Genomic DNA, 21,921 nt, shown 5'->3' with positions numbered 1-21,921 from the left:
AATAAAATGATAAAGATTTAGGATAAAGAATTGCTACGAAAATATACAAACAAACCAAAGTAAAGTATTATCACTGCTAACCAAATCAAAAGATAATTTCTGCGCCCGGAGTGATAAAAAATGTATTTCCAACGAGGAAAGTCTAAATACGGGTGTTACCGAAAATTTTAAACTCTTGCAACTTGCAAGGATCAAAGCTGGGGAAATACCTTGAGGTTTTGGTATAACTTTGTATGTAAAAATGTTACAAAAGAATTCAACGTTCATTATTCATCGAAATCTTTAATGAATTACAATCACATTTGATATTTATTAAGTTATATTATAGGTTATTTAGTTTAAGTACTATATTTTATTATTATTCCTGTCAAGGAACAGTATAGTAAAATCATCGCCAAATGAGATATATTTGAAATAAATTCAACACAAAATGCTGATATAAATCAAATGTTTGGATATACAAAATGTGAATGGGAAGTTCGAAATTATTTTTATAACAGCTTTGTGGTATGGACTAAGATCTACCATAGACCGATTGCATTCATAGTCAGTGATGAACCTCATAAATTTTAAGAAAACATGTACACTTAATGTCATTAAAGTACTATCGCACATTTTGACCAAATAAAGAGTTTTATATCAGACGTAAAGTTTGAAATCATCTGATCTTATATTATGTATATGGGACACAGGGATAGTATTGACCCGATTTTATCTAGTTTTTATACTATTGACTGAAAAAGATAAGCTCTGAGTTTCATTAAGGTACCTTACATACGATCACCAATATACATATAAGTATTTCCCATTCATAAAGTGTTTATTTGAAATTAGAAAAAATTAAATTGAATGTTATTATTTCTTAATTTAATTTCACTTAAATGATTTCCAAATGTTTATCCCACTTGTGCAGTTGCATATAATAAATTTAAATGTGTTTACTTATTTCAATCGTTTATTTACGTTTTATTTGCGAACAAATTACGCGCTGTTTATAATTCGAACAAAAAGTGAAATAAATATTAAATATACGAGTTCCCAAAACACTTAGTAAGTACTAGAAAGAAATCAAATTACCAAAAACTGAAAAGCCACTGATACTATTAAAAAAATACACAATTACAAAAACCATTTGTGTGCATACGCAATTGCAAATCTCCCGAATCCCACGGCTTGTAGGTGTCACTTCGACGTCGCAGAATAATTAATTGACTTTACTTCGAATAAATGAGCAGCTGGAATCAATTTCTTAATTGTGCGCCTGAAAAAATATAAAGAGCGGAAAATTTATTATATTTTTGTGGTATTAAACTTCTTGTGTATTTAAATGAAAACCACTTGCTTTTAAGAAGAAAACTGTCTACATATAAATATATAAGCAATTGCTTATATTTCGATGAAAAATATTTTGTGTATATATGTATATTTAAGTTTTTAAGGTCTCACCTTTTGAAAATAAAATATTTAACTAGATAATGAATAATAATTAAGACGTTGATTTATTTGATGATGTTTTATATGATATTCAAAAATTAAATTTTCTAACACAGAAGACATGGTTTATAAAAAAATATTTGTATGTATGCAAATGATATGTCGGCGAGCATAAACTAAAAAATGGAGATACATACTTAATAAATGCATATTTCAAAGTATTTTACCACTATTATGATTAAATAGCAATTTTCTCAATATTTTCTCTGTCAAAAGCAGTTCCTTAAACAACAAACAAAATTATACCGCTAACAACGGCACTGGCCGAATAGATAACAAAGGAGATGAGCGATCAACATTGGCCTTGACATTTGTGACCAACTTCAACAGATTCAACACACACACTCATAATAAATATTATATAAAAAGGTCTGCTGTGATATGCGACATAATATTTAACTGAGTTACTAGAGACAAACACTTAATTACCGGGTTTTCCAATTGGTGGTGATAAGATTTTGAAGTATCGTTTCGGCCATTTTTAATTTGTCATGATCTTTTTCATTTTTCATTTCCATTGTAGTCAGTAATCTTTACAATTTCATCATGGAAAGATATACGCAAGATTTCACTTTTATTATCAACATGTAATACGTAGTCGTTCTCCAATTGCAATTTTTCTCTCTCTCTTGCTATTTTATGGCCGTAATAAGCGTCTGCGTTTCATCTGAGTGATGCGCTAAATAAACAAAACTGTCGATTTTGGTGCGAAGAAAATCCGCAAATTACTCATGAACAACCATTAATTATTGACAGTTTGGTGTGGTTTTTGGTCTGGTGGAATCATCGGTCCGTACTTCTTTAAAAATGAAGTACATATCAACGAAAACCAACGTTTTATGGTCACAATTGGAAGAAGTTGATCGTGACAACATGTGGTTCCAACAAGATGGGTCTACGTGCCACACAGCATGTGCAGCAACCAAATTATCACGAGAAAAGTTTGAAGATTCGATTATTTCAAGACATTGTGACATTGAATGGCCTCCAAGAAGTTGTGATTTAACATCATTAGACTACTACTTGTGGGTTTATTTGAAGTCATTGGTCTTCAGCAATGCACCATACTCTCTTCAAGCTTTAGAAGTCAATAATGAACGTGCTATTCGTGATATATGATTTCATTTAGTGAAAAAAGTAGTCGAAAATTGGGTTCATCGAATTCGTTCCTGCAGAATGGAGATCATTGGAATGATGTTTTATTCAGAACTTGATTGTATCGATTGTACTTCACACTAAATAAAAAACATTTGAATATCCTTAACAATTAGTGTGTTTTTTTTTATCATATCACTCTTATTGGCAAACCCTGTATATATTTATTTTCCTTTGAAGTCTACTAATGTACGATCAAGTGACCCTCGCTAGCCTTGTGGCACCAAAAGAAAACAAAACACTTGACTTTTTTCAACACCCAAATTCAATTTGCCTTTATCTTGCCATTTTTTTCTAACTGTATCTTTTAACGGTATTCCATTTTCAGCATATTTCCATGCTATGGTTATAACTCACTTTTTTCGCTTGAGTGAATCACTTCCTTCCCACTCATGTTACTTCTTGTTTATTTTCAACTTGAGTGTTTATTTCTGTTGCAGCAATATATTTTTTGTCAAGCATTTTGGTGACTTTTAATAATTGCCACTCGCATTTCATAGTCAACAACAAACAAGCATCGAACATACTCACGTGCATAGTGTATATATAAATTATTCCAATTCATTTAATACCTTAAGATTTATTTTTTGTTTAGTTTTAGTAGAAAAACTTCATTGTAAAAGTTTTTTAAAAGAATTAATTGAAAAGACTTTCACTTGCCAAAACTTGAATTTTGTATAAGCATGTATAGCATCTGTACCATTCCTTACAACTACACACTCTCTCCGCTGATATAAGAGTAAATATTTTTACCTTGGACGTTGATGTAGAAATTTCAGTGGCAAAAAGCTTCAAATTTACTGCCAATATTACTTTTTGAAAGTTAACTGTCATCCGGTCGATTGTTTGTTTTCATATTATATTTATTTATTTATTATTTACTTGCAGACATTTCTCTGACTTATTCTAGATATTTCTCAAGGTGGACATATCCATTCCTGATGTTCCTTGAAGGATTTTATGTCATATTATAACTTCTTCTAACATCATTTTACTTATTCAGTGGCGCTGCTTTAGTATCACAAAAAAACAAGAAGCTGCTTAAGAATTTTATTTTTTTTTTGTTTGGCGCAAAAGTTCTAGGTACTAAACGTCATATGATTCTCTGCCAAAGTTCAGCGATATTCGATTAGAATCCAAATTTGGCCACCAAAATAAGAAGTGGTGCAGAAAATTATATCGAAGGCCTCATTCGGCTTCCCAACTCCCGAATAAGAAATTGGAACATGAAAATTTATAGACATAGTGATGGTCTGAACCAGCTCAAAATAAATCTAAATAGATCAGACTATGACCTATTATGTAGGTTGACTTCGAGGTGAGAATACCCTCTAGACTTGAATGTAAGTATAAGAGGTCGAGTATGGGAGGAGAATAATATCTCAATCTATAACGACGGTTCTAAAATTAACTGCATCTTCCAAGCTGGAATACTAGGCATATAGAAGGCCAGAACTTTTCAAAATAACTACGGGAGGATACATACTATAGAGCTACCGTATAGCCAGGCGGAATCCTACTAGCTGTTTGCTCATCGCTAAAGATAAAAAATCGTCAGCAAGGAGGCTTAAAGCTCACTGGCAGGCCAACCCTGCTTATCGATAATTTGGCTTCCAAGTCATAGAAACATTTTCAGCAACAAGAAGCAGACGAGTTGATCAGGAGCCTTTCTAGATAAGTCTGAAGCGGCAACAATACCGTATCCCTAGAACGATCCAGAGGGAGCAATATCAACAAATAGTTTAGAGCATATAGATTTACAGTCCCCATAACGGGGCATTGGCAACACCCTACAATAATGTTTGCCGCAGCTGCAAACTCCAAGGGAGTAAGAAAACGGTTCTACACTTGCTCTACGAGTGCCCAGCTCTATCATGATCTCAAAGTAGAACTCTTACATCAGCTACCAAACCTTGAATGTATATCTACTAAAAACTTAACGGAGATAAGAGAAAAGAAGGCTGTAGCACTAAAATCTCTGTTTGTTTACGCGTGTCAATTTAAGATGCAGATCCACTTTTTGCAATTTGACTGAATCGTGTTCATAGCGTAGTCTTATGCAAAACCGGCACTACAAGTATAACCGCCAGTAATTAAATTATTCCAGCTTTGATTCAATTTATTCTTTCGTTCCGTTTCTCTTGTTTCCTCTTCTTCTCATTACTCATCTCCGCTCACCCATTCTCTCGCATAAGACTATATATATTAGTATAAATGAATTGCTTCTGTTGATCTCTCGAATATTTATTCGATTCCATTCGATACACGAAATTTCCATTACAGAAGCAGTTCATTTATACTAATATATAATTAGCACTTATGCGAGAGAATGGGTGAGTGGAGATGAGTAAATAATCTCAGAATGTAAATAAAATGTCGTAAATCCAAAAACTAAATTCTGAGTGTCTTGAAAGTTTGATTAGGGGGTTATGATAGCCTAGATCCCCAAAAGAGGTTAGGTACATTGATAACTAGTTCACGAACTAGTTCGGTCACTGACTGGTGGCGGCACACCCCCGCAGAATGGGACTGATAGATCGAGAAGACTGCAGGATGAGTCTAGAGTAAGGCACCAAAGAAACAATACTGCTAACGGTATGATACATTGGAGTTGGTATTGATAGTGAGGCGACAGAGTCTGTTCGCATCAAGCTCAGGCATCCTAGAGAATGACTACTCCTCATGAACCTAGTAACTGAATTCTATCTGGTATTGCAAAGGATCAAAACTGATCTATACGTGGCTCATTGGCCTACCAGACTAATCCAATTTAACTTATATACTTTATGAATGTTCGTTATTTTCTAAGTTAAATAGATACGTTTTAAATTAAAGGTAAAGAGCTAGTTTACGTTGGAGCCTTCTCCTTCCATTTTATGGTAAAAACAGAAACAACGAAGATATAATACCTTTCACTTATACAAAGATTTCGTGAAGATATATCCACAAATGGAAAAGTTTGCGGTAAAAGTATTGATTCCGATCGGTCCGATATCGCGGGTTCCGACAAATGAGCAGCACCTTGGAAGCAAAAGAACGTGTGCAAGATATCAGATAGCTCAAAAACTGAGAGACTAGTTCCGCCATCAACAACGAAAATGCCTACTTCAACAGAGTGTTAATGATTGAATCAAATTGATATTGGAAGCATTCAAATTTGCCTTGGATTTTTTAATCGCATTTTAATATTGTGCTTCTATATAATTCCCCTCGCAAGCTCACTCCCTTAAGTACATCTAACCATACTTAGAAGCTGAAATAATATCGTTGTCATATTTCGCAAAACAACTCGGTCACTCGTGCATTAAATTTATAACTCTAAGTTAACGAATTTTAATTCCCTCTTTCAAGTGCAAGGGAATCAAAAGTTTCAACAAATCGCAAATTCATAATTGAAATTTTGCTTCCGACTTTCTTAATTAGCATTAATTTATTGCTTTTCGTCACTCACCGGAAAATAAGTCAGAAATCGCTGGTGGATTAACACAAGTGCTTGCGATGAAACCAATTTCGTTATTGAAACAATGCAAACGACCTGAACTAACTAAATTAAAAAAAATTCTTTAGGACCTCCATTTATAACAGATAAAACATAATTGATAATTGCAAATTTGCGTCAAAATGTTTAGCATAGTGGAAGGAAACAAGCACAGAGAGCACCAGAGCTCGAGCAAGCTGTCCTTCACATCGAGTAGCTTATTCAACTTTTCGTCTAAAATATTGCAGTAATGTTTGTATGTATTAGAACTCATTTTGGTTTCCAAAATTATAGTTTAGTTTTTTTTCAGGTTAGCAACTTGGTTATTCAGTTGAAAAGCAAAGACAAAAGTTGTTAGATGAAATAAGAAAGTTTTGTCGAAAAATAATTCAAAATGTAAAAAGAGCACATTTCAAGGTAATTTATTTAATTATATTATGAAATTTCAACTATGTATTGTGTTTTCAAATTTCTTTTTACAATTTTTTTAATTTATTTAAATTTGAGGCTATTTCAATAAATGAAACCTTGTACAGAAGTTACTCTATAACATATGGTATGTGTATGCAGATAATCTACTAACTGTAAAAATGACAATAGCTGATATATGAAATTATCGCATGGAAGAATTTTTATATTTCTTCTAGCATGACATTTCGATTGACTGAACATTAAAATTTTAAATATACATATGTATATTTTTCTTATAAACTACAAAAACTGCAGTAATTCAACACTACGTGATAAATACTTTTTAGAGTATATGTAAATGATCCGTCCGTCCAAGCAGGCTGAAAATGGAGGAAATCGGATGATAACCCTGACAATGGTGTGTCTAAATGTCAAAAATCGGTTGAATCGTGCCAATACTTCCCTTAGCCGCCATATACCTAATATAAATATACGAATTGCGATCATTTTTCACAACTTTCGACGTGGATTATCACGGCATAGCTATGAAGCACCATCCTATAGCACTGTGAAAAACTGGTACAACGAATTCAATCGTGGCCGACGCTCGCTCAAAGACGAATTCCGTGAAGGTCGTCCAAAAACAGCCGTTGTGCCAGAAAACATCGATGCCGTACGTGAACTGATTATGCAAGACCGTCATGTAACATACCTTCAGATAGAGGCATGTCTATGCATTTCTCCCACCAGCATATATTCGATATTGCATGAACACCTGGCCGTAAAAAAGGTTTGTTCTCGTTGGATCCCGCACAATTTGACAATCGCTCAAAAAAAGGCTCGTGTGGATTGGTGTAAAGAAATGCTGAAAAAATACGATCGCGGTGCTTCAAAAGACGTTTATAAGATCGTCACAGGTAACGAATCATGGATCTATGCGTATGAGCCCGAAACAAAACAGCAATCGACAAAAAAAAAAAAAAAATCATTTTCGTTGATAAATATGCCTATTTACATTATTAGGCCAGAAATATATCTAGCAACCTACGTATATATCGGCCAGTATGTGGGATAAAATTAGGAAAGTGTTTTTTTCTTCTAAAGGTGCATCTTTGCGCTTAGAATGAATAAAATCGGGTGAAAACTCTAGACCCCATATAACTAACAGTCCTTATGTACTTGAAGATACTTCCATGGCTTAATTCATGCAAGTTGCAAGAGTATAAAATGTTCGGTTATACCCGAACTTAGCTCTTCCTTACTTGTTTTTGACCTGGTTTTTCGCTTTTTCTTTTAGTTAAAGGGTGTTAACCCTAATTAATTCCCGTATCAAAGAGAAATTTTTGAAACGAAACCAAATGTAGAACAGAAAAAAAAATTAAATTGTGGAAGGTAAAATAAGAATCACTAACTTTTCTGTTGTTTCGTCTGTTTTTCGCTGAAATATCTCTTGTTTTCTTCGTTAATCTCATCTTCACTTTTTAATAGCAATTAAGCGAAGTAAATGGCAACAAATTACGCAACAATTATTACCCAATTGGCTGTAAATGACAGCTGTCTCATTAAAAATAACCACAAAATGCAACCGAGCTCGTGATTCAAAAACAAAAATTTTTTTTTTTCGTTTGGTACTCGGAAAAATAGGTTCCTAGACACCTCTAAAAAAGCCTCTCCAAGCATGAGTTTTTAATTGTAACGGGAAGGTCCTCCTACATACAGTTTTCTATTTTTTCTTATTATCAGATAGAAAAATTTATATCTCGCTTCCAACTACTTGAAAAAATATCTTGTTCCTTAGATTTTGTAGGAAATTGAATGCTCTTCAAAAAAGGTCGACGATGATTTTTTCGTAAACCCCAACGTTTAAAAGATATTAACGGTTGAAGTTTGATTATTTTTGGGAAAAATTTTTTATTTCTTATGAATTTTATAACTCAATGAAAAAAAATTATTATGAATGGTGATACACATAGTTTTGCAGGAAATTTACTGCTCTATAAAAATGGTCTTATGTGATTTTTCGATTAAGTTAAGCGTTAACGAGATATTCATCATCAAACATCAATGCATATTAGGGTGGATCAAAAAAAATTTTTTTTTTTTTTCGTTTGGTACTCTGAAAAATAGGTTCCTAGAGGACCGTAGTTATTCAAAATTTGTAAAACATGGTCAATTTACCCTCGTTGCGGCACGTCTTCCCATTATCCAATCGCCAAAATTTTTTGCAGAACATAATATTTTACTCTAGTGCAACATTTTTGGGGGGGTGTGATGCCCTGTACGCTATATTTTTTTTTCTCCTTATAGCTAAGGCGCACCCTAATGTATATATACATATATACTGAAGACACATATAGTATATGCATAAATACATATAGATTTGTCGACCTTTAAAAAAAATACCATCCAAATTGGGGTCTAGCAATTTAAATAAATTAATGGCAATTAATGAAATCAAATGCAAATGTCTCGGCTGTAACCACGTAAGCGGCGTTTATGCTAATAAAGAAGAAGAAGAAAGAGGAAAGCTTGAAAATAATTCCCTATTACTTTATTATACCCTGAACAGAGTAACACCCAGAAGGAAGGGTTGGAGACCCTATAAAGTATATATATATAAATGATCAGTATGTCGAGCTGAGTCGATTTAGCCATGTCCGTCTGTCTGTCCGTCCGTCTGTCTGTATATATACGAACTAGCCCTCAGTTTTTAAGATATCGTTTTGAAATTTTGCAAACGTCATTTTCTCTTCAAGAAGCTGCTCATTTGTCGCAACGGCCGATATCGGACCATTATAATATATAGCTGCCATACAAACTGAACATTACGGAATCAAGTTCTTTATGGAAAACTTTTACATTTCAAAATGTATTTTAAAAAGTTGGCCAGGTTATTTTTAAACAACAATGTAATCTCCGAAGAAATTATTCAGATCGGTTAACTATAGCATATAGCTGCCATACAATCTGAACGATCGGAATCAAGGGCTTGTATGGAAAACTTTCGCATTTTATCTTCACGAAATTTGGCATGGATTTTTGTTTAAGGTAACAATATAATATCAAAAAAAATGTTCAGAACAAACTTAGCATATAGCTTCCATACAAACTGAACACATAGTTACTAATAGAAATGCACCTGTGAAGGGTATATTAGCTTCGGTGAAGCCCAAGTTAACGTTTTTTCTTGTTTTTAACTTGAAGCCGCTTTTCCTGGCAATATATTTGTGTGTTCCTACATACACGATTGATGTTGCCGACAGCGCAAATATTGCTATAATTAAACTGATCCGCATACGCAGCGGTGTATCGGTCGATGAATGTATAGACTTTTTCTTTATTTCACGGCTTACGCGGTAATAGCTGAGAATATGTAGACAGCAACGAATTATTCATGCGCAACATTCACTCTTTACGGAAAATGCAAATTAAGTGCGGTTGCCAGCCAGCGTGACACTAAGTAGCATTAATCATTGGCCGAGATTTATTTTTTTCTTTTTGCCAACAACATACAAATAAATATGTCAACAAATAACAACAGCGAGAGAGAAATGCGATTTAAATGATTGAAAGTCAATACGTTTGACTAAAATGCAGTTATAAGTAAATATATACCTGGCTATGGTATTCATTCATTACACAAATGGTGTACTTCAGATTAAATTTTGAAAATGAGTGATAAAAATGTTAATAGAAAAAATAATGAAATATTGAATTTCTTCGAACAAAATGCAAATCTGCACGATGTATAGCGTGTGCCGAAATTAAAACACATGTCTGAACTGGAAGGTATTATCACCTCTTTAGCACAAAAAGTGGCAATGTTGTTTGTACATACACTCACACAGAGTTGGTCAAACGTAAATGTTAGAAGCCGAAATTCTGGACTGCAATGTCAACATTGTCATGCTGTGGCAACAAATCTGTCAACCAAGTGTCAAACAACGGGACCCAATGTCCTGACTGTGAGCAGCGGTTAGTTACACACTAACAAACAAACACTCAACATCTAGAGATGTGTCACTGCGAGTAAGTGTTTGGGAATTTAATTAAATGACAAATTGCTCGATGACACTGAGAATAAGCGCATGTACTTACACATATGTAATTTGGCATAGTAAATAATGGATCTTAGTCGCTTTCAAATATACATATACATATTACATATTATTATATGGTTACATGCCAACTTGAGTGTGAAAACAAACTTGCGTTGTCGAATTGCGAGTGGAATGTCACCAGAGATAAATTCGTTGTTGATACGAGTATTCAGCAAGCACACATTCAAAATGCGTTAGTTTTAATCGTAAATTAAAGCCCTTCACATTATTTTGCACTGTGAAGATATATGCGAGTATGTACACATATTAGGTTGGAACAAAAATTTAGTAATTTTTCTCGCTTGGTACTCTGAAAAATAGGTTCTTAGACACTTCTAAGAAGGTCTCTAAAAGCCTCTCAGCCAATTCAAATCTCACTTCCCAGTACTTGAAATTGACAGATTTTGTAGGAAATTTAATGTTCTACAAGCTAACCTAACCATTTAAATTTGTTTTTTTCTTGTTATGCAAATAATTGTACTTCGTTTGAGATTTTAGCAAAAAGTGGGCCAAATTGTCACCACGGCGACGTTTGGAATTTCGGTATAGTTTTCAAACTCTTCGAGCGTTGATAAATGATTGACTTGAACCTTTTGTTTAACATACCAAGATCAAATAATCTAGAACTATGATCTTGAAATTAACGTGTGAGGAGGCGCACCACCTTTTTGAAAATAGAAATCCTCAATTCGATTTGGTCAAATTCTGAGAAAAAAGCCGAACAACATTGTAACGGTATTTCCTACCAAGACACAGCTGGTATGTGCTTAGCGGCTAAGGCTGTTATTAGACTTAGGGAAGCTGTGTATATGAGGACTCTCCTGCTTAGGTTGTATTCCTTCTAACCTAGAACACTGCACCACAAAATCTTCTCCTAACGGGCTTCACGGCTCACACACCTGCAAAGAATTTGGGGACGGGTCGAAGCCGTTGGAGGAGAGGGGCAGTGAGTTTCTTCACGGACGCATCAAGGCTGAGGGGGAGAATAGATGGTGGAGTCTTGTGTCAAGAGCTCTCCATTAACTCTAGTTTCAGATTACCAAACCACTGCATTAGGGAAGCAGTAGATGTACAGCGCCGGAGTGCAGTCTCCTTCAGAGAAGTGTGTATTCATTCCGAAAGCCGAACGGCTATAGTAGCTTGCTGATTGTGTACTCAAAACTAGTCAAATAGCGCATGACCTCATTTGCAATAACTTCAAACTTCATTCATATTAGACAAGTATGGGTGCACGGCCATAGCGAAATCGCTGGAAACTGCAAAGCCGATAATCTGGCCAGGAAGGTACAATTGTCTCAATTTCATCCGTTTGGGGACGAATCGGTTATCCGATGTCTGCTTGCATTCTTGTGTTGGACCATTGGATCTCCAGTGGGCTGATCAACAACCGGAACTTGTGTGACTGCGAGATCCTTCTGGCCCGGAGCGAACCGTAATAGGTCATCCGAACAACTGGCTCTTAGCAAAGCCGGGGAGACTGGTAATTATACCCTGTGCAATACGTTTACATGCGGTGCGGCTTGGTATTCTGTCGGACGCTCTTTGCCAAATCTGTATAGAGGAAGGCAAGTTCGAATCATCTTGCCACGTCCATCTCTATTGCTTAGCTTTTTCTAGACTGAGATTGAAATATCTCGGTAGACACAGATATAAGATCGATAGATATTATCCACCTTAATACATCACGGCGATCGATGAGGATTTGATAATATATTTTGGGTAACACAAAGGACGAACTTCTGTCCAAGTGAGATTCAGCGACTTTTGATCAACCCCACGACCTACTCTAACCTAACTAAAAGGAAACGTTATATCATGAAATGACAATTTTTACTGAACACACTGGCAATGTTTGACACAAATCCGTTAACAAACATGGCCGCCATGGAAAACAAATACATATATATATATATTTTCTTTTAATTATTATAATAAGCTACAAAAATTTCATACTAAAGACCTTTTCATAAAAGGGCCAAATTTGAAATTTATTTTTCACGGCCGGAAAATATTTTAAATATTTTCGAAATCCGCTTTTTCATATTTTGAACACTTCTGCATATGATTTCCAAATTTTTTATACATCAGAGCTGTAAATGTTGCTTTGAAGTTGTACAACACTACGAATGAGTTATGTACGTCCGAAGTTTTCACTTAAGGTAACTGTAATGTAATTATATGAAAGTCATAGTAATGCGTGGTCAACGAAGTTGAAGAAAATTATGTACTAAAATGTTTTTCTCGAAGGTGTAATAATGGCACGGACGTTGGAAAATATTATTGACAAATTAACTGATTGCCTCTAGCGAATTAAAATATATTTACTTTATTTAATAGAAATGTAAACAAGTAAATGCTTAAGATTTGTTATCGATATATGTATTGTATTAAATAATCTTCGAAATGTGGTGACTTATTCTTCTTCTCCTTTTTACTTTTTGGTGACAATTGGAGATTCCAAGTGTAGACAGGTCCTTCTCTACCTGGTCTTTCCAACAGAGTAGAGGTATTCCCCTGGCAGGTACTGCGTCGAATACTCTCAGAACTGAAGTGTTTCCATTCGGTACAAAGGACGATAAATCTTCCGCTAAACCTTTCTCTTGAAAACTCTTAACGCCGACTCATCAAAGGCTCGGAGATGTCCTTTCCAATCCTGACGGAGCTTTTGGTATTGCTTAACGTCTGTTTACACAGCCGTATTAGTTTTTCGGAGATACCAAATTCAAACACAACGGCATAAAGGCAGCTCCTTTTCATACTGTCGAAAGCAGTTTTAAAATCGACGAAAAGGTGATGTGTGTCGAGCCTCTTTTCATGGGTCTTTTCCAAGACTTGGCGGATGGTGAATATATGGTCAGTTGTTGATTTTCCAGTTTCCACACCGATAAGATTCAATCAGTGTGTTGACGGTGGGCTTTAATCTTTCACACAGTACGCTCGATAGAACCTTATATGTGATGTTGAGGAAGCTTATTTCACGATAGTTGACGCAGATTATGGGGTCTACCTTTTTTTGATTGGGCTGAGGACACTCCAATCACTCCACTTCCAATCGTCGGGCAAAATCATGGAGGATGGAACCATGTTCTCTAAGTACCATTCACGTGAGACTTGTTAGAGATGATTCTTTTATATTCGAGCAGTTCACGACCAACTCTATAAGTTGCTCATAATTTCCGTCCTGCTATATGGTGCAGAGGCTTGGACGATGACAACAACTTATGAGTCGACGTTGCGAGTTTTCGAGAGAAGGGTTCTGCGAAAGATTTATGGTCCTTTGCGCATTGGTCACGACGTATATCGCATTCAGCGAATTAAAAGACAGCGGCTACGCTAGCTAGGTCATGTTGTCCGAATGGACGAAAACACTCCAGCTCTGAAAGTTTTCGACGCAGTACCCGCCGGGGGAAGCAGAGGAAGAAGAAGACCTTCACTCCGTTGGAAGGACCAAGTGGAGAAGGACCTGGCTTCGCTTGGAATATTCAATTGGCGCCACGTAGCGAAAAGAAGAAACGACTAGCGCGCTGTTGTTAACTCGGCTATAATGGCGTAAGCAGTGTCTACGCCAGTAAAGAAGAAGAAGAAGTTCACGACTTTCAAGACCAAGACCAAGTATCCTCTGGGTAGCCAAAAAAAACATCTGTTTTAAGACGAGCTAAAGGGAGAAGCGAATTATCTTTTCCCAGGGTTGTGCCGTGGTTTTCGGACCCGCTACGTAAAAAAACACCGTCAATGAAAAGAACACAACAGCTTCGGATGAAATGTGATGACATATAGTACATAAATGTTAGTCTCATAATATCGACAATTGTCATCTGCTAGTTACTTGTATTTAGGGCAAGCTTTTGACACATAAGCTCCTTTTCTAACTAACTTAAATAATAATTTAAACTGGAGCACTCACTGGACCTGAGTCCATGACTTATTTTACGGTAGTAACTCACTTAAATGTTTGAAAAATTTGCCAACGACTGCCAACGTTTTATTATGATTTATGGGTCATCATAACGGAGAATATGTTGCAAGTATGGTAATTTCATTAAATGATTTATTTGCCTTAAAATAGCAAAAGGTCGCAGTAGTTTGCAAACAACTGGGTTGTAAAGCAAAAATAACTGCGCTGAAGTCTAGACATGACACAGTTATAATAGAATGCAGTTTCATGTTTTACTGTTATTTTTTTACTTTTTAGCAAACGTTACGCTCTTTAGATTGAGTTTTTCAGCAGTATTTGGCTTTGACTCTTGCGTTTGAGATCACAGTGACTTTAAGTTAAACTGTGAAGTGGATTTCCCATTTGCGTTGTGTATGTCGGTTGTGTGTGTCGAATGGCCATGTTGGTTTTCTACCCCATTTACTTTTATCACTTCGCGCCAATGCTACTCCTTCCTTCTAATTTCGATGACCAAACGTTACTTTGTGCGGCTATTACTGGTGTTAGGTAATTTTTACGCATGATGGACACAAAAAGGAAAAAACAACAAAAATTACGTAAGAAAATTTTATTAAAAACAAGAAAAAACATTTACTTCGGTTGCAAGGAAGCTAAAAAACCCTTCAAAGGTTGCATGCGCACATGTCATTGACCGCATAGTAAAAAGGTCAAAACTGCGCGCAGTAAATTTACTGTTAACCAAAAAGTAATTTCCTAAAAATGTTTCCTCAATTTCAGTTAACCAGAAAAAAGAAGAAACATATGCAACACTAACAACAAAATATAAAACAAATATCTAACAGTTCAGTAGCAATAGTAGCAATAATATATGGTTGTACTAAAAATTTGTTTGGATAAAATATACAAGAATGACAACGCGAATGGCACATGCAATCGTCAATTTAACGCTTGTAGACGTCGGTGCAAATTGTCTAATGGTTCAGCATAACAGTGAAGGTAAACAAAAAGAAAGCGGAAGATAATTTCACCCTTTGCATTATGCCTTTCTTATTTGGCGGCATTGTCATTTATCAGCTTAAGGATAGTCGTAAGAGTCTTATCTCTACTAAATTTCAAGGCGCATTATTAACGCTGCTACCAGAGTAACACGACTTAGTCATATTAATAGATAATATTATATCTATAGGGTTTCCGACGTTTCAATCGAGTTTTTACAAACTTCGTGTCGAACTATTGATACCATGCAATAATATATCAATAACAAAATATCATCACTTAGATGTTTCTATTTTTATTTCTACTACTGTAAGCATAAACACATATGTAAATTAAAGAGAACAGGCTTCAATTAACTGAAATCAATTTATGCCTCGCTGCAGCATTAATTTGTGATAAATAATAAGTGGTATTTCAAGTTTCTTCCTTCAGCCAGGCGAATTAGCTTCCAGCCAGGCGAGCACAGTGCGTAAAGTATGCCATACTTACTATATAATGTATAAGTCGTTGAGTATATGTGAACTAAATTAGTATAATCGTATTACTAATATTCGTAATTAAGGAAATTAATTAAAGTGAGAGTAGCAAGTATATATTGAGTGAGTCATTTTTAGACAAATTAAATCGGGTTGCTATTGGCGCTATAAGTGGGAGCTGATTAAATAATTTACGCATTAATGAATTCCGGAATATGCAGAAGGTGCCATACAATGAGACAAAAAAACACTCGGAAATTGTAATTAAATTCCCGGTAAAGGATATTTCAAAAAAATGTATTTTCGTAAGTTGACAAGACTGCTCTTCACTACTATTCCAAATATGAGCACGATCTGCCACCCAGTTTGTTTACAGCAGCTGCTTCAGTAGTGCGTTGCGATTTTTACAATGGAAAAAATATAGAAGAAAGAATTTGTCAAAAATTTTGTATTGCTTTCCAAATTTCATGTTCAAAATCGTTGCGAATGTTGAAAAAGGCTTACGGTGATTCAGTTTTATCAAAAACACAAGCCTATGAGTGATACAAAGCCTACCTCTTCTAGCTCGACTCGTTCCGATAAACCTGAATTTTTTTGTTTCAAAAAGAAAAAAAAATCAACAACGTAAACAGGTCTATTTGAACATGCTTGATCGTGCGTTTACCGATCCCATATTAATGGAGAACAGCCGATGAGACATAGGTGTATGAGTTTGACATGCAAACGAGTCAACAATCATCGCAATGAGTCCCGTTTTACGAAAAAATGCTTATGAAAAGTGTTTCGAGGACTGGAAAAAACGTAAAAACGTTGGCATAAGTGTATCTAGAGATGACTTTGAAGGCGACAAAATTAATGATGACGCATAATTAAAAAGTTTACGTTTAACGTTTACGAAGACAAGGGAACCCCTGCTCATTCCCAACCTGATAGAATATGGGTTTGGGTAACTTTTCTTGCGAGTTTATGGGTTTTATAATTTCCGATGATTCCGTGGTAACCAGGCAACCTCAGACAAATTTAATATGGAAGTAGCTTGATGCTGCTGCTGATGAGGTCATGCACGCTTTGACTAGCTTTAAGCTTGCTGTCAGTGAACTCTGCTATCGGAGTGGATGTACAGTTCTTACATATGTATATCTCCCGAAAAGAAGCCGAACTTCATAAAAGTACATTTACTGCTACTTTGATGTCTGCCACTTCTACTTGAAAGACCCTAAAGTGGTCTGGCAATCTGCAGCAAGAGTTGATTACATTATCCACGCCCTCCACTATTTAAAATGGTAACATGTATTATAAATTATCAATTAGTTATTGGCTTACAAATACCACAGAATGTTCCTTCTTAAATAACTAAATCTCAAGTTGGTTAAGAAGAGGCTGCTTGGCACTGATTTGTAGTCGTTTATCTTTTTTCTCCGACCGATTTTACACTCCAGGTATCTTGAATTTTCGTTATTGTTGCTGTTGTCTCAAGTGCATTAGCCACTTTTGCTGTAGACGCTGATGGACGAAAATTTATGAAAAACGCCGTTAAATCGCTTGGAAATCAGTTGTTAAAGCAAAAAAGGAGGGGTCGCCATCGTTACGAATCAATTCATTTTTGTTTTTAACACGCGACTCAACGTCATCTTTTATCATACACATTCACTGACGGACCACAGGTTTTGCGTTTCATGGTTGACTGTCGTTGGATGGTAGATGCTTGAAGCCAGCTGTACAGACTTATGCTTCCGCTTAATGCCTCGGATTGATTTTATATGGTTGCCGCCCAAACGTCTTCACTCCCACACACGACTACTCAGTCAGACGACGAGGACCATATTTCTGCCTCTAGATATCAACCACTGCAAATTGTTCAAAAGCCATTAAAGTGGCAGAAAGCAGGAAATAAGTTAAAGCACAAATATTCTTGCATCTAACGGGTGATCCAAGTAGAGGTCCTTTTTTTAATTGCATTTTTTGACAGATTACGCGTAGCATTTCATCTTGGAAAGACTTACGCCAAAACAATGTTTAAAAATCCTTCAAATTTATTACGAAAATTCACATTCCACAAAGAATGTGTTTCGCGCTCAACTAATGGTCCACATAATCGGCCTACTGAGCATTGTCTTGGTAACACCATCACGCATATTAAGACTCAGCGTTCATCATCGGATAATATCCCACCGAATAGATCACGTCCAGCAAGCAGTGAAGAAAATATAGCAGCTGTATATGAGAGTGTCCACCAAGACCGTGGAGAGTCGATTCGGCGAACTTCGCAGACGTAGGGAACGACTTGGCGCATTATACGCCGAAATGTTAAATTGAAAAAGTACAAAATACAGATTGTGCAAAACTAAAGCCGCTCGACCTTCCCAACTGACATCGCTTCGCTTTATGTTCTCTTGAAAAGTTCCGAAACGATCCGACATTTTCGAGCTAAATTTTGGACCCATTTCTGGCTTAATATGTATGTAAACAATCACTTCCCGCACAAGGGATCAATCAGTGGATTTATTGAGAGAACACTTCGGTAAGTAGATAATTTCACGTTTTGGGCCGGTCGATTGGGCACCAAGATCGTGTGACATCACATCGTTAGACTTTTTCCTATGGGGATATGTAAAGTCTAAAGTCGAACAAACCCGCTTCGAAACAGGCCTGGGATCAAAGCGCGTGTCATTCGTCCTCAACAGATAGACTATCTAACAGATAATCTTTAAAAAGTAAATGCCAAAGAATGTTCATTCGAATGATAAAAAACATTCCCCATTAAATTTGAAGTTTCTGTGTTTTTTCTTTAAAAAATTAAAGAACCTCGAAATGGTTCACCTTTTATATAATACAATTATCTCCTATGGCAATATATAACAATGTTATAGTTAATTTTAATTTTCCACTAAAATTGAAATTTTCTTTTACTCGTTAAACCGTTATCACCTGGCATTTATTAGTAAGTGATTTTCTTCAAACAATTTATTACATATTTAAGGAAAAATCGTGCCTTCACTTAAATTTGAAACGGATGTACTGTTAATGAATAAATTTCACTGTGAAAAAAGAACAATATATAAAGGTGTGCTAATTTCTACAGAACATCAGTCAACTTCTACAGCAATTCAGAAATACACGCTTAAAACTTTCGAAACGGTGAAAATTATTGTGTCAATAGGCTCACCATTGATTTGGGATCTTAAAAGTTCATTAGGGGTAAGCTTGCAAATGAAACCAGAACACACTTTAGCTTTGATTGAATCGAAGCTATAAAACGCTTCAAAAATACAAAAGGTTCTTAATATGAACTTCGAAAGCTCAATTTGTTTGTCAGCTATATATTATTTCTTCGAAGATTGCATTGTTGCCTTACCTATGCAAAAATATATCGTCAAATGATAATGTGTTACATACAAACATTTGATTCCGACTATTTGCTATAGTTGTCTAATATCGGCCGTACCTTATAAGTTCAACGGATATTACTTTTAGAGAAAGGATTAATTAACCTACTTTCGAATCGACTCGGGATTGAAACGAACTCTAGTAAGTGTGTGAAGTGTGTCTCAAAATTACATATTTTGACAATGTTTGACTCGGGAAGGTTAAAATAGAATATGTGTAATAATAAATAATTTATATTATTATTCCGAAATACCTGTCTTGTGACATAATAATAAGCAATGAGAATTACAAATACAACACATGTTCAATTTGAAAGAAAGTAAATAAGTAATTGCTAAAGAAATTAGGTAGTTTTTAGAATAGTTGGGATTATTTAAGGTTCTCATAGCTCTTTTTGAAGTTTCCTTACAGTCCATCTACTATTTTGTTGATGGACGTCCGTTATAAAGGTTATTCATTAATTTTTCGAAATTTCACGAACTAAACCAGCATTATGTGGAGAGCATTCTTCGTTACTCTGATATTGGCTCTAACGCCGCACGCCATACTCAGCGCTAAAACACGCAAGGTGGAGGTTCTTTATGAGTGGAAACAAATGGTATATGGCTTCGCTACGGAGGAAGATCTTCAAGACGCAATTGACAATGATAACTTAGTACCTGAAAATGCAACACCCATCGATGTGGCGGTCGATTACCACTGTAAGTAATAAGTCAACATAAATAACCATAACAAAATCACATCATTTTTCCACACTCACTTTAGCGAAAAAGGGAAAACGTGTCTTTACGACAACTCCCAGATTCACCACAGGCATTCCGTATACTTTGGCGGTGGTGACTGACAAAACTGAGGAGAATGGACCAGTACTGATGCCATATCCCGACTACAGTTGGCACAATTCAAATGGCAGTAGTTGTGAAAAAATTACTTCAGTATTCCGTGTGGCGGTAAGTTTCTGTTTAGCTTGGTGCTTAAGGGGGTGTATTTAATATTTTCACTCCTTTAACCAACTTGTAGATAACGGAGTGTAATCAAATGATCGTAGTCGATACGGGCGTTATCGGCGACGTTCAACATTGTCCGCCACAGCTACTCGTCATCGATTTAAACACCGATACCTTGTCACATCGTTATGTTTTCGATCCAAGCATATACGTAGATGTCGCTTCACTTTTCATTGCACCAATAGCTATTGTAAGCGATCCTCCGCCAAAAGGTAGCTGTAGCAAAGTAAAAGTATATGTGGTACGTAAGATGAATGCTCCTCAAACTTTCTACTCACGTAGTTAGTTGCTATTGACTCTTTATTAACTCTTATGCTTATCATTTTTCTCGCCTTTTTTCCTGTACTAATAAATCATTGAAGGCCGATGTCACGTTTCATGGTCTGGTTGTTTATGACTCGGAATTGGATGCAGCTTGGCGTGTCGAGAATAGATTTATGTATCCCGATCCTGATCAAGGCTTACACACAATTGCCGATGAGAAATTCATTCAAATGGATGGCATATTTGATTTGGCCAGTGATGGAAAAAAGCTCTACTTCCATCCATTAGCCTCTATAAACGAGTATTCGGTGCCGCTGAGCGTCGTAAACAACCGTACCGTATTTGAGGAGAATGTGGAAGCCGTGCCGTATGCTTTTCGTCGGGTGGGAGAACGTAGCAGCTCATGTGCCGCTCATGCGATGGACAGTCAAAACAATCTCTACTTTGTTACATTCAATCCAATCAAGTTGACTCGTTGGAGTCCGAAAAAGCCGTACACACCGAAAAATGAGTTAGATATACCAGCAGACCCGAAACTGATTGAGTTTGTAAGCGGCATGAAGGTGCACAAAAACAAAGCCGGCATTGAGGAATTATGGATGACGTCGAATCGTTTTCAGGTAAGTCATTGATTGTATAAGTATGTCTCTGTTTTTATTAGGTTTTACTGCTAATGTTTCGGTAATCCGCAGAAAATCTCCAGAGGCACTTTAGATTTCAATGAAGTTAACTTCCGCCTTTTGCGTCGACCTCTTGATGACATACAGAAAGTGTCTAACTCAGATAAATCTCATAGCGTGTCAGTGTCCTCCTCAGATGAATCTCATAGCGAGTCAGGGTCCTCCTCAGATGAATCTCAAAGTGATTCAGGGTCCTCCTCAAATGAATCTCAGAGTGACTAACTGATCTTCACATTTTGCAAACGCTTGGTCAATTATGGTATTGTGAAAACCTTTTGTTGAAAATTACTGCACAGTAATCATAAGTAGTATTATATATGCACCTTATAACCATTTAGCAGAAAGCTCGATGGAGATTTTGTAAGCACAAAGTAGAGTTTTCGAATTCAAGCACATTTATTAGCACTCCAACTATATTGTATTAATGGATACCAATAAAAGTTAATATTCTTCCGCATTTATTTTCTGAAGATTATCTCTTTCAAATGTTGGCCGCTGTAACGTCTTAGATGGTCCATCCGTTGATTCCGATTTTCGATGACTCGTTCGATTATTTCGACTGATAGCTGGCGAATGCC

The 21,921-nt window shown here is 35.8% G+C and overlaps 1 protein-coding gene across 1 annotated transcript; it reads left to right on the top strand.

The window, feature by feature from the left end:
* Nucleotides 1-19,105: 19,105 nt before the first annotated feature.
* LOC126762655 (protein yellow-like) lies at nt 19,106-21,813 on the top strand. Its single transcript, XM_050479559.1, has 6 exons — nt 19,106-19,203; nt 19,882-20,093; nt 20,158-20,342; nt 20,413-20,640; nt 20,762-21,283; nt 21,356-21,813. Exons 2-6 carry the CDS (start codon nt 19,886-19,888, stop codon nt 21,563-21,565), a joined length of 1,353 nt encoding a protein of 450 aa, XP_050335516.1. The 5' UTR covers nt 19,106-19,203; nt 19,882-19,885; the 3' UTR covers nt 21,566-21,813.
* The last annotated feature ends 108 nt before the right edge of the window (nt 21,814-21,921 follow it).

The sequence above is a fragment of the Bactrocera neohumeralis genome, chromosome 2 (genome assembly GCF_024586455.1).
Source record: "Bactrocera neohumeralis isolate Rockhampton chromosome 2, APGP_CSIRO_Bneo_wtdbg2-racon-allhic-juicebox.fasta_v2, whole genome shotgun sequence".
NCBI lineage: Eukaryota > Metazoa > Arthropoda > Insecta > Diptera > Tephritidae > Bactrocera > Bactrocera neohumeralis.
The sequence above is the reverse complement of the archived record's forward strand: the minus strand, read 5'-3'. Positions and strand labels throughout refer to the sequence as shown.

What these genes read in the sequence shown, in the direction of transcription:
- LOC126762655 (XM_050479559.1), top strand. Translation starts at nt 19,886, where the DNA reads ATGTGGAGAGCATTCTTCGTTACTCTGATATTGGCTCTAACGCCGCAC. An exon ending in GCAAAGTAAAAGTATATGTG is followed by an intron (nt 20,641 to 20,761) that starts GTACGTAAGATG and finishes AAATCATTGAAG; the next exon opens with GCCGATGTCACGTTTCATGG. An exon ending in TGACGTCGAATCGTTTTCAG is followed by an intron (nt 21,284 to 21,355) that starts GTAAGTCATTGA and finishes GGTAATCCGCAG; the next exon opens with AAAATCTCCAGAGGCACTTT.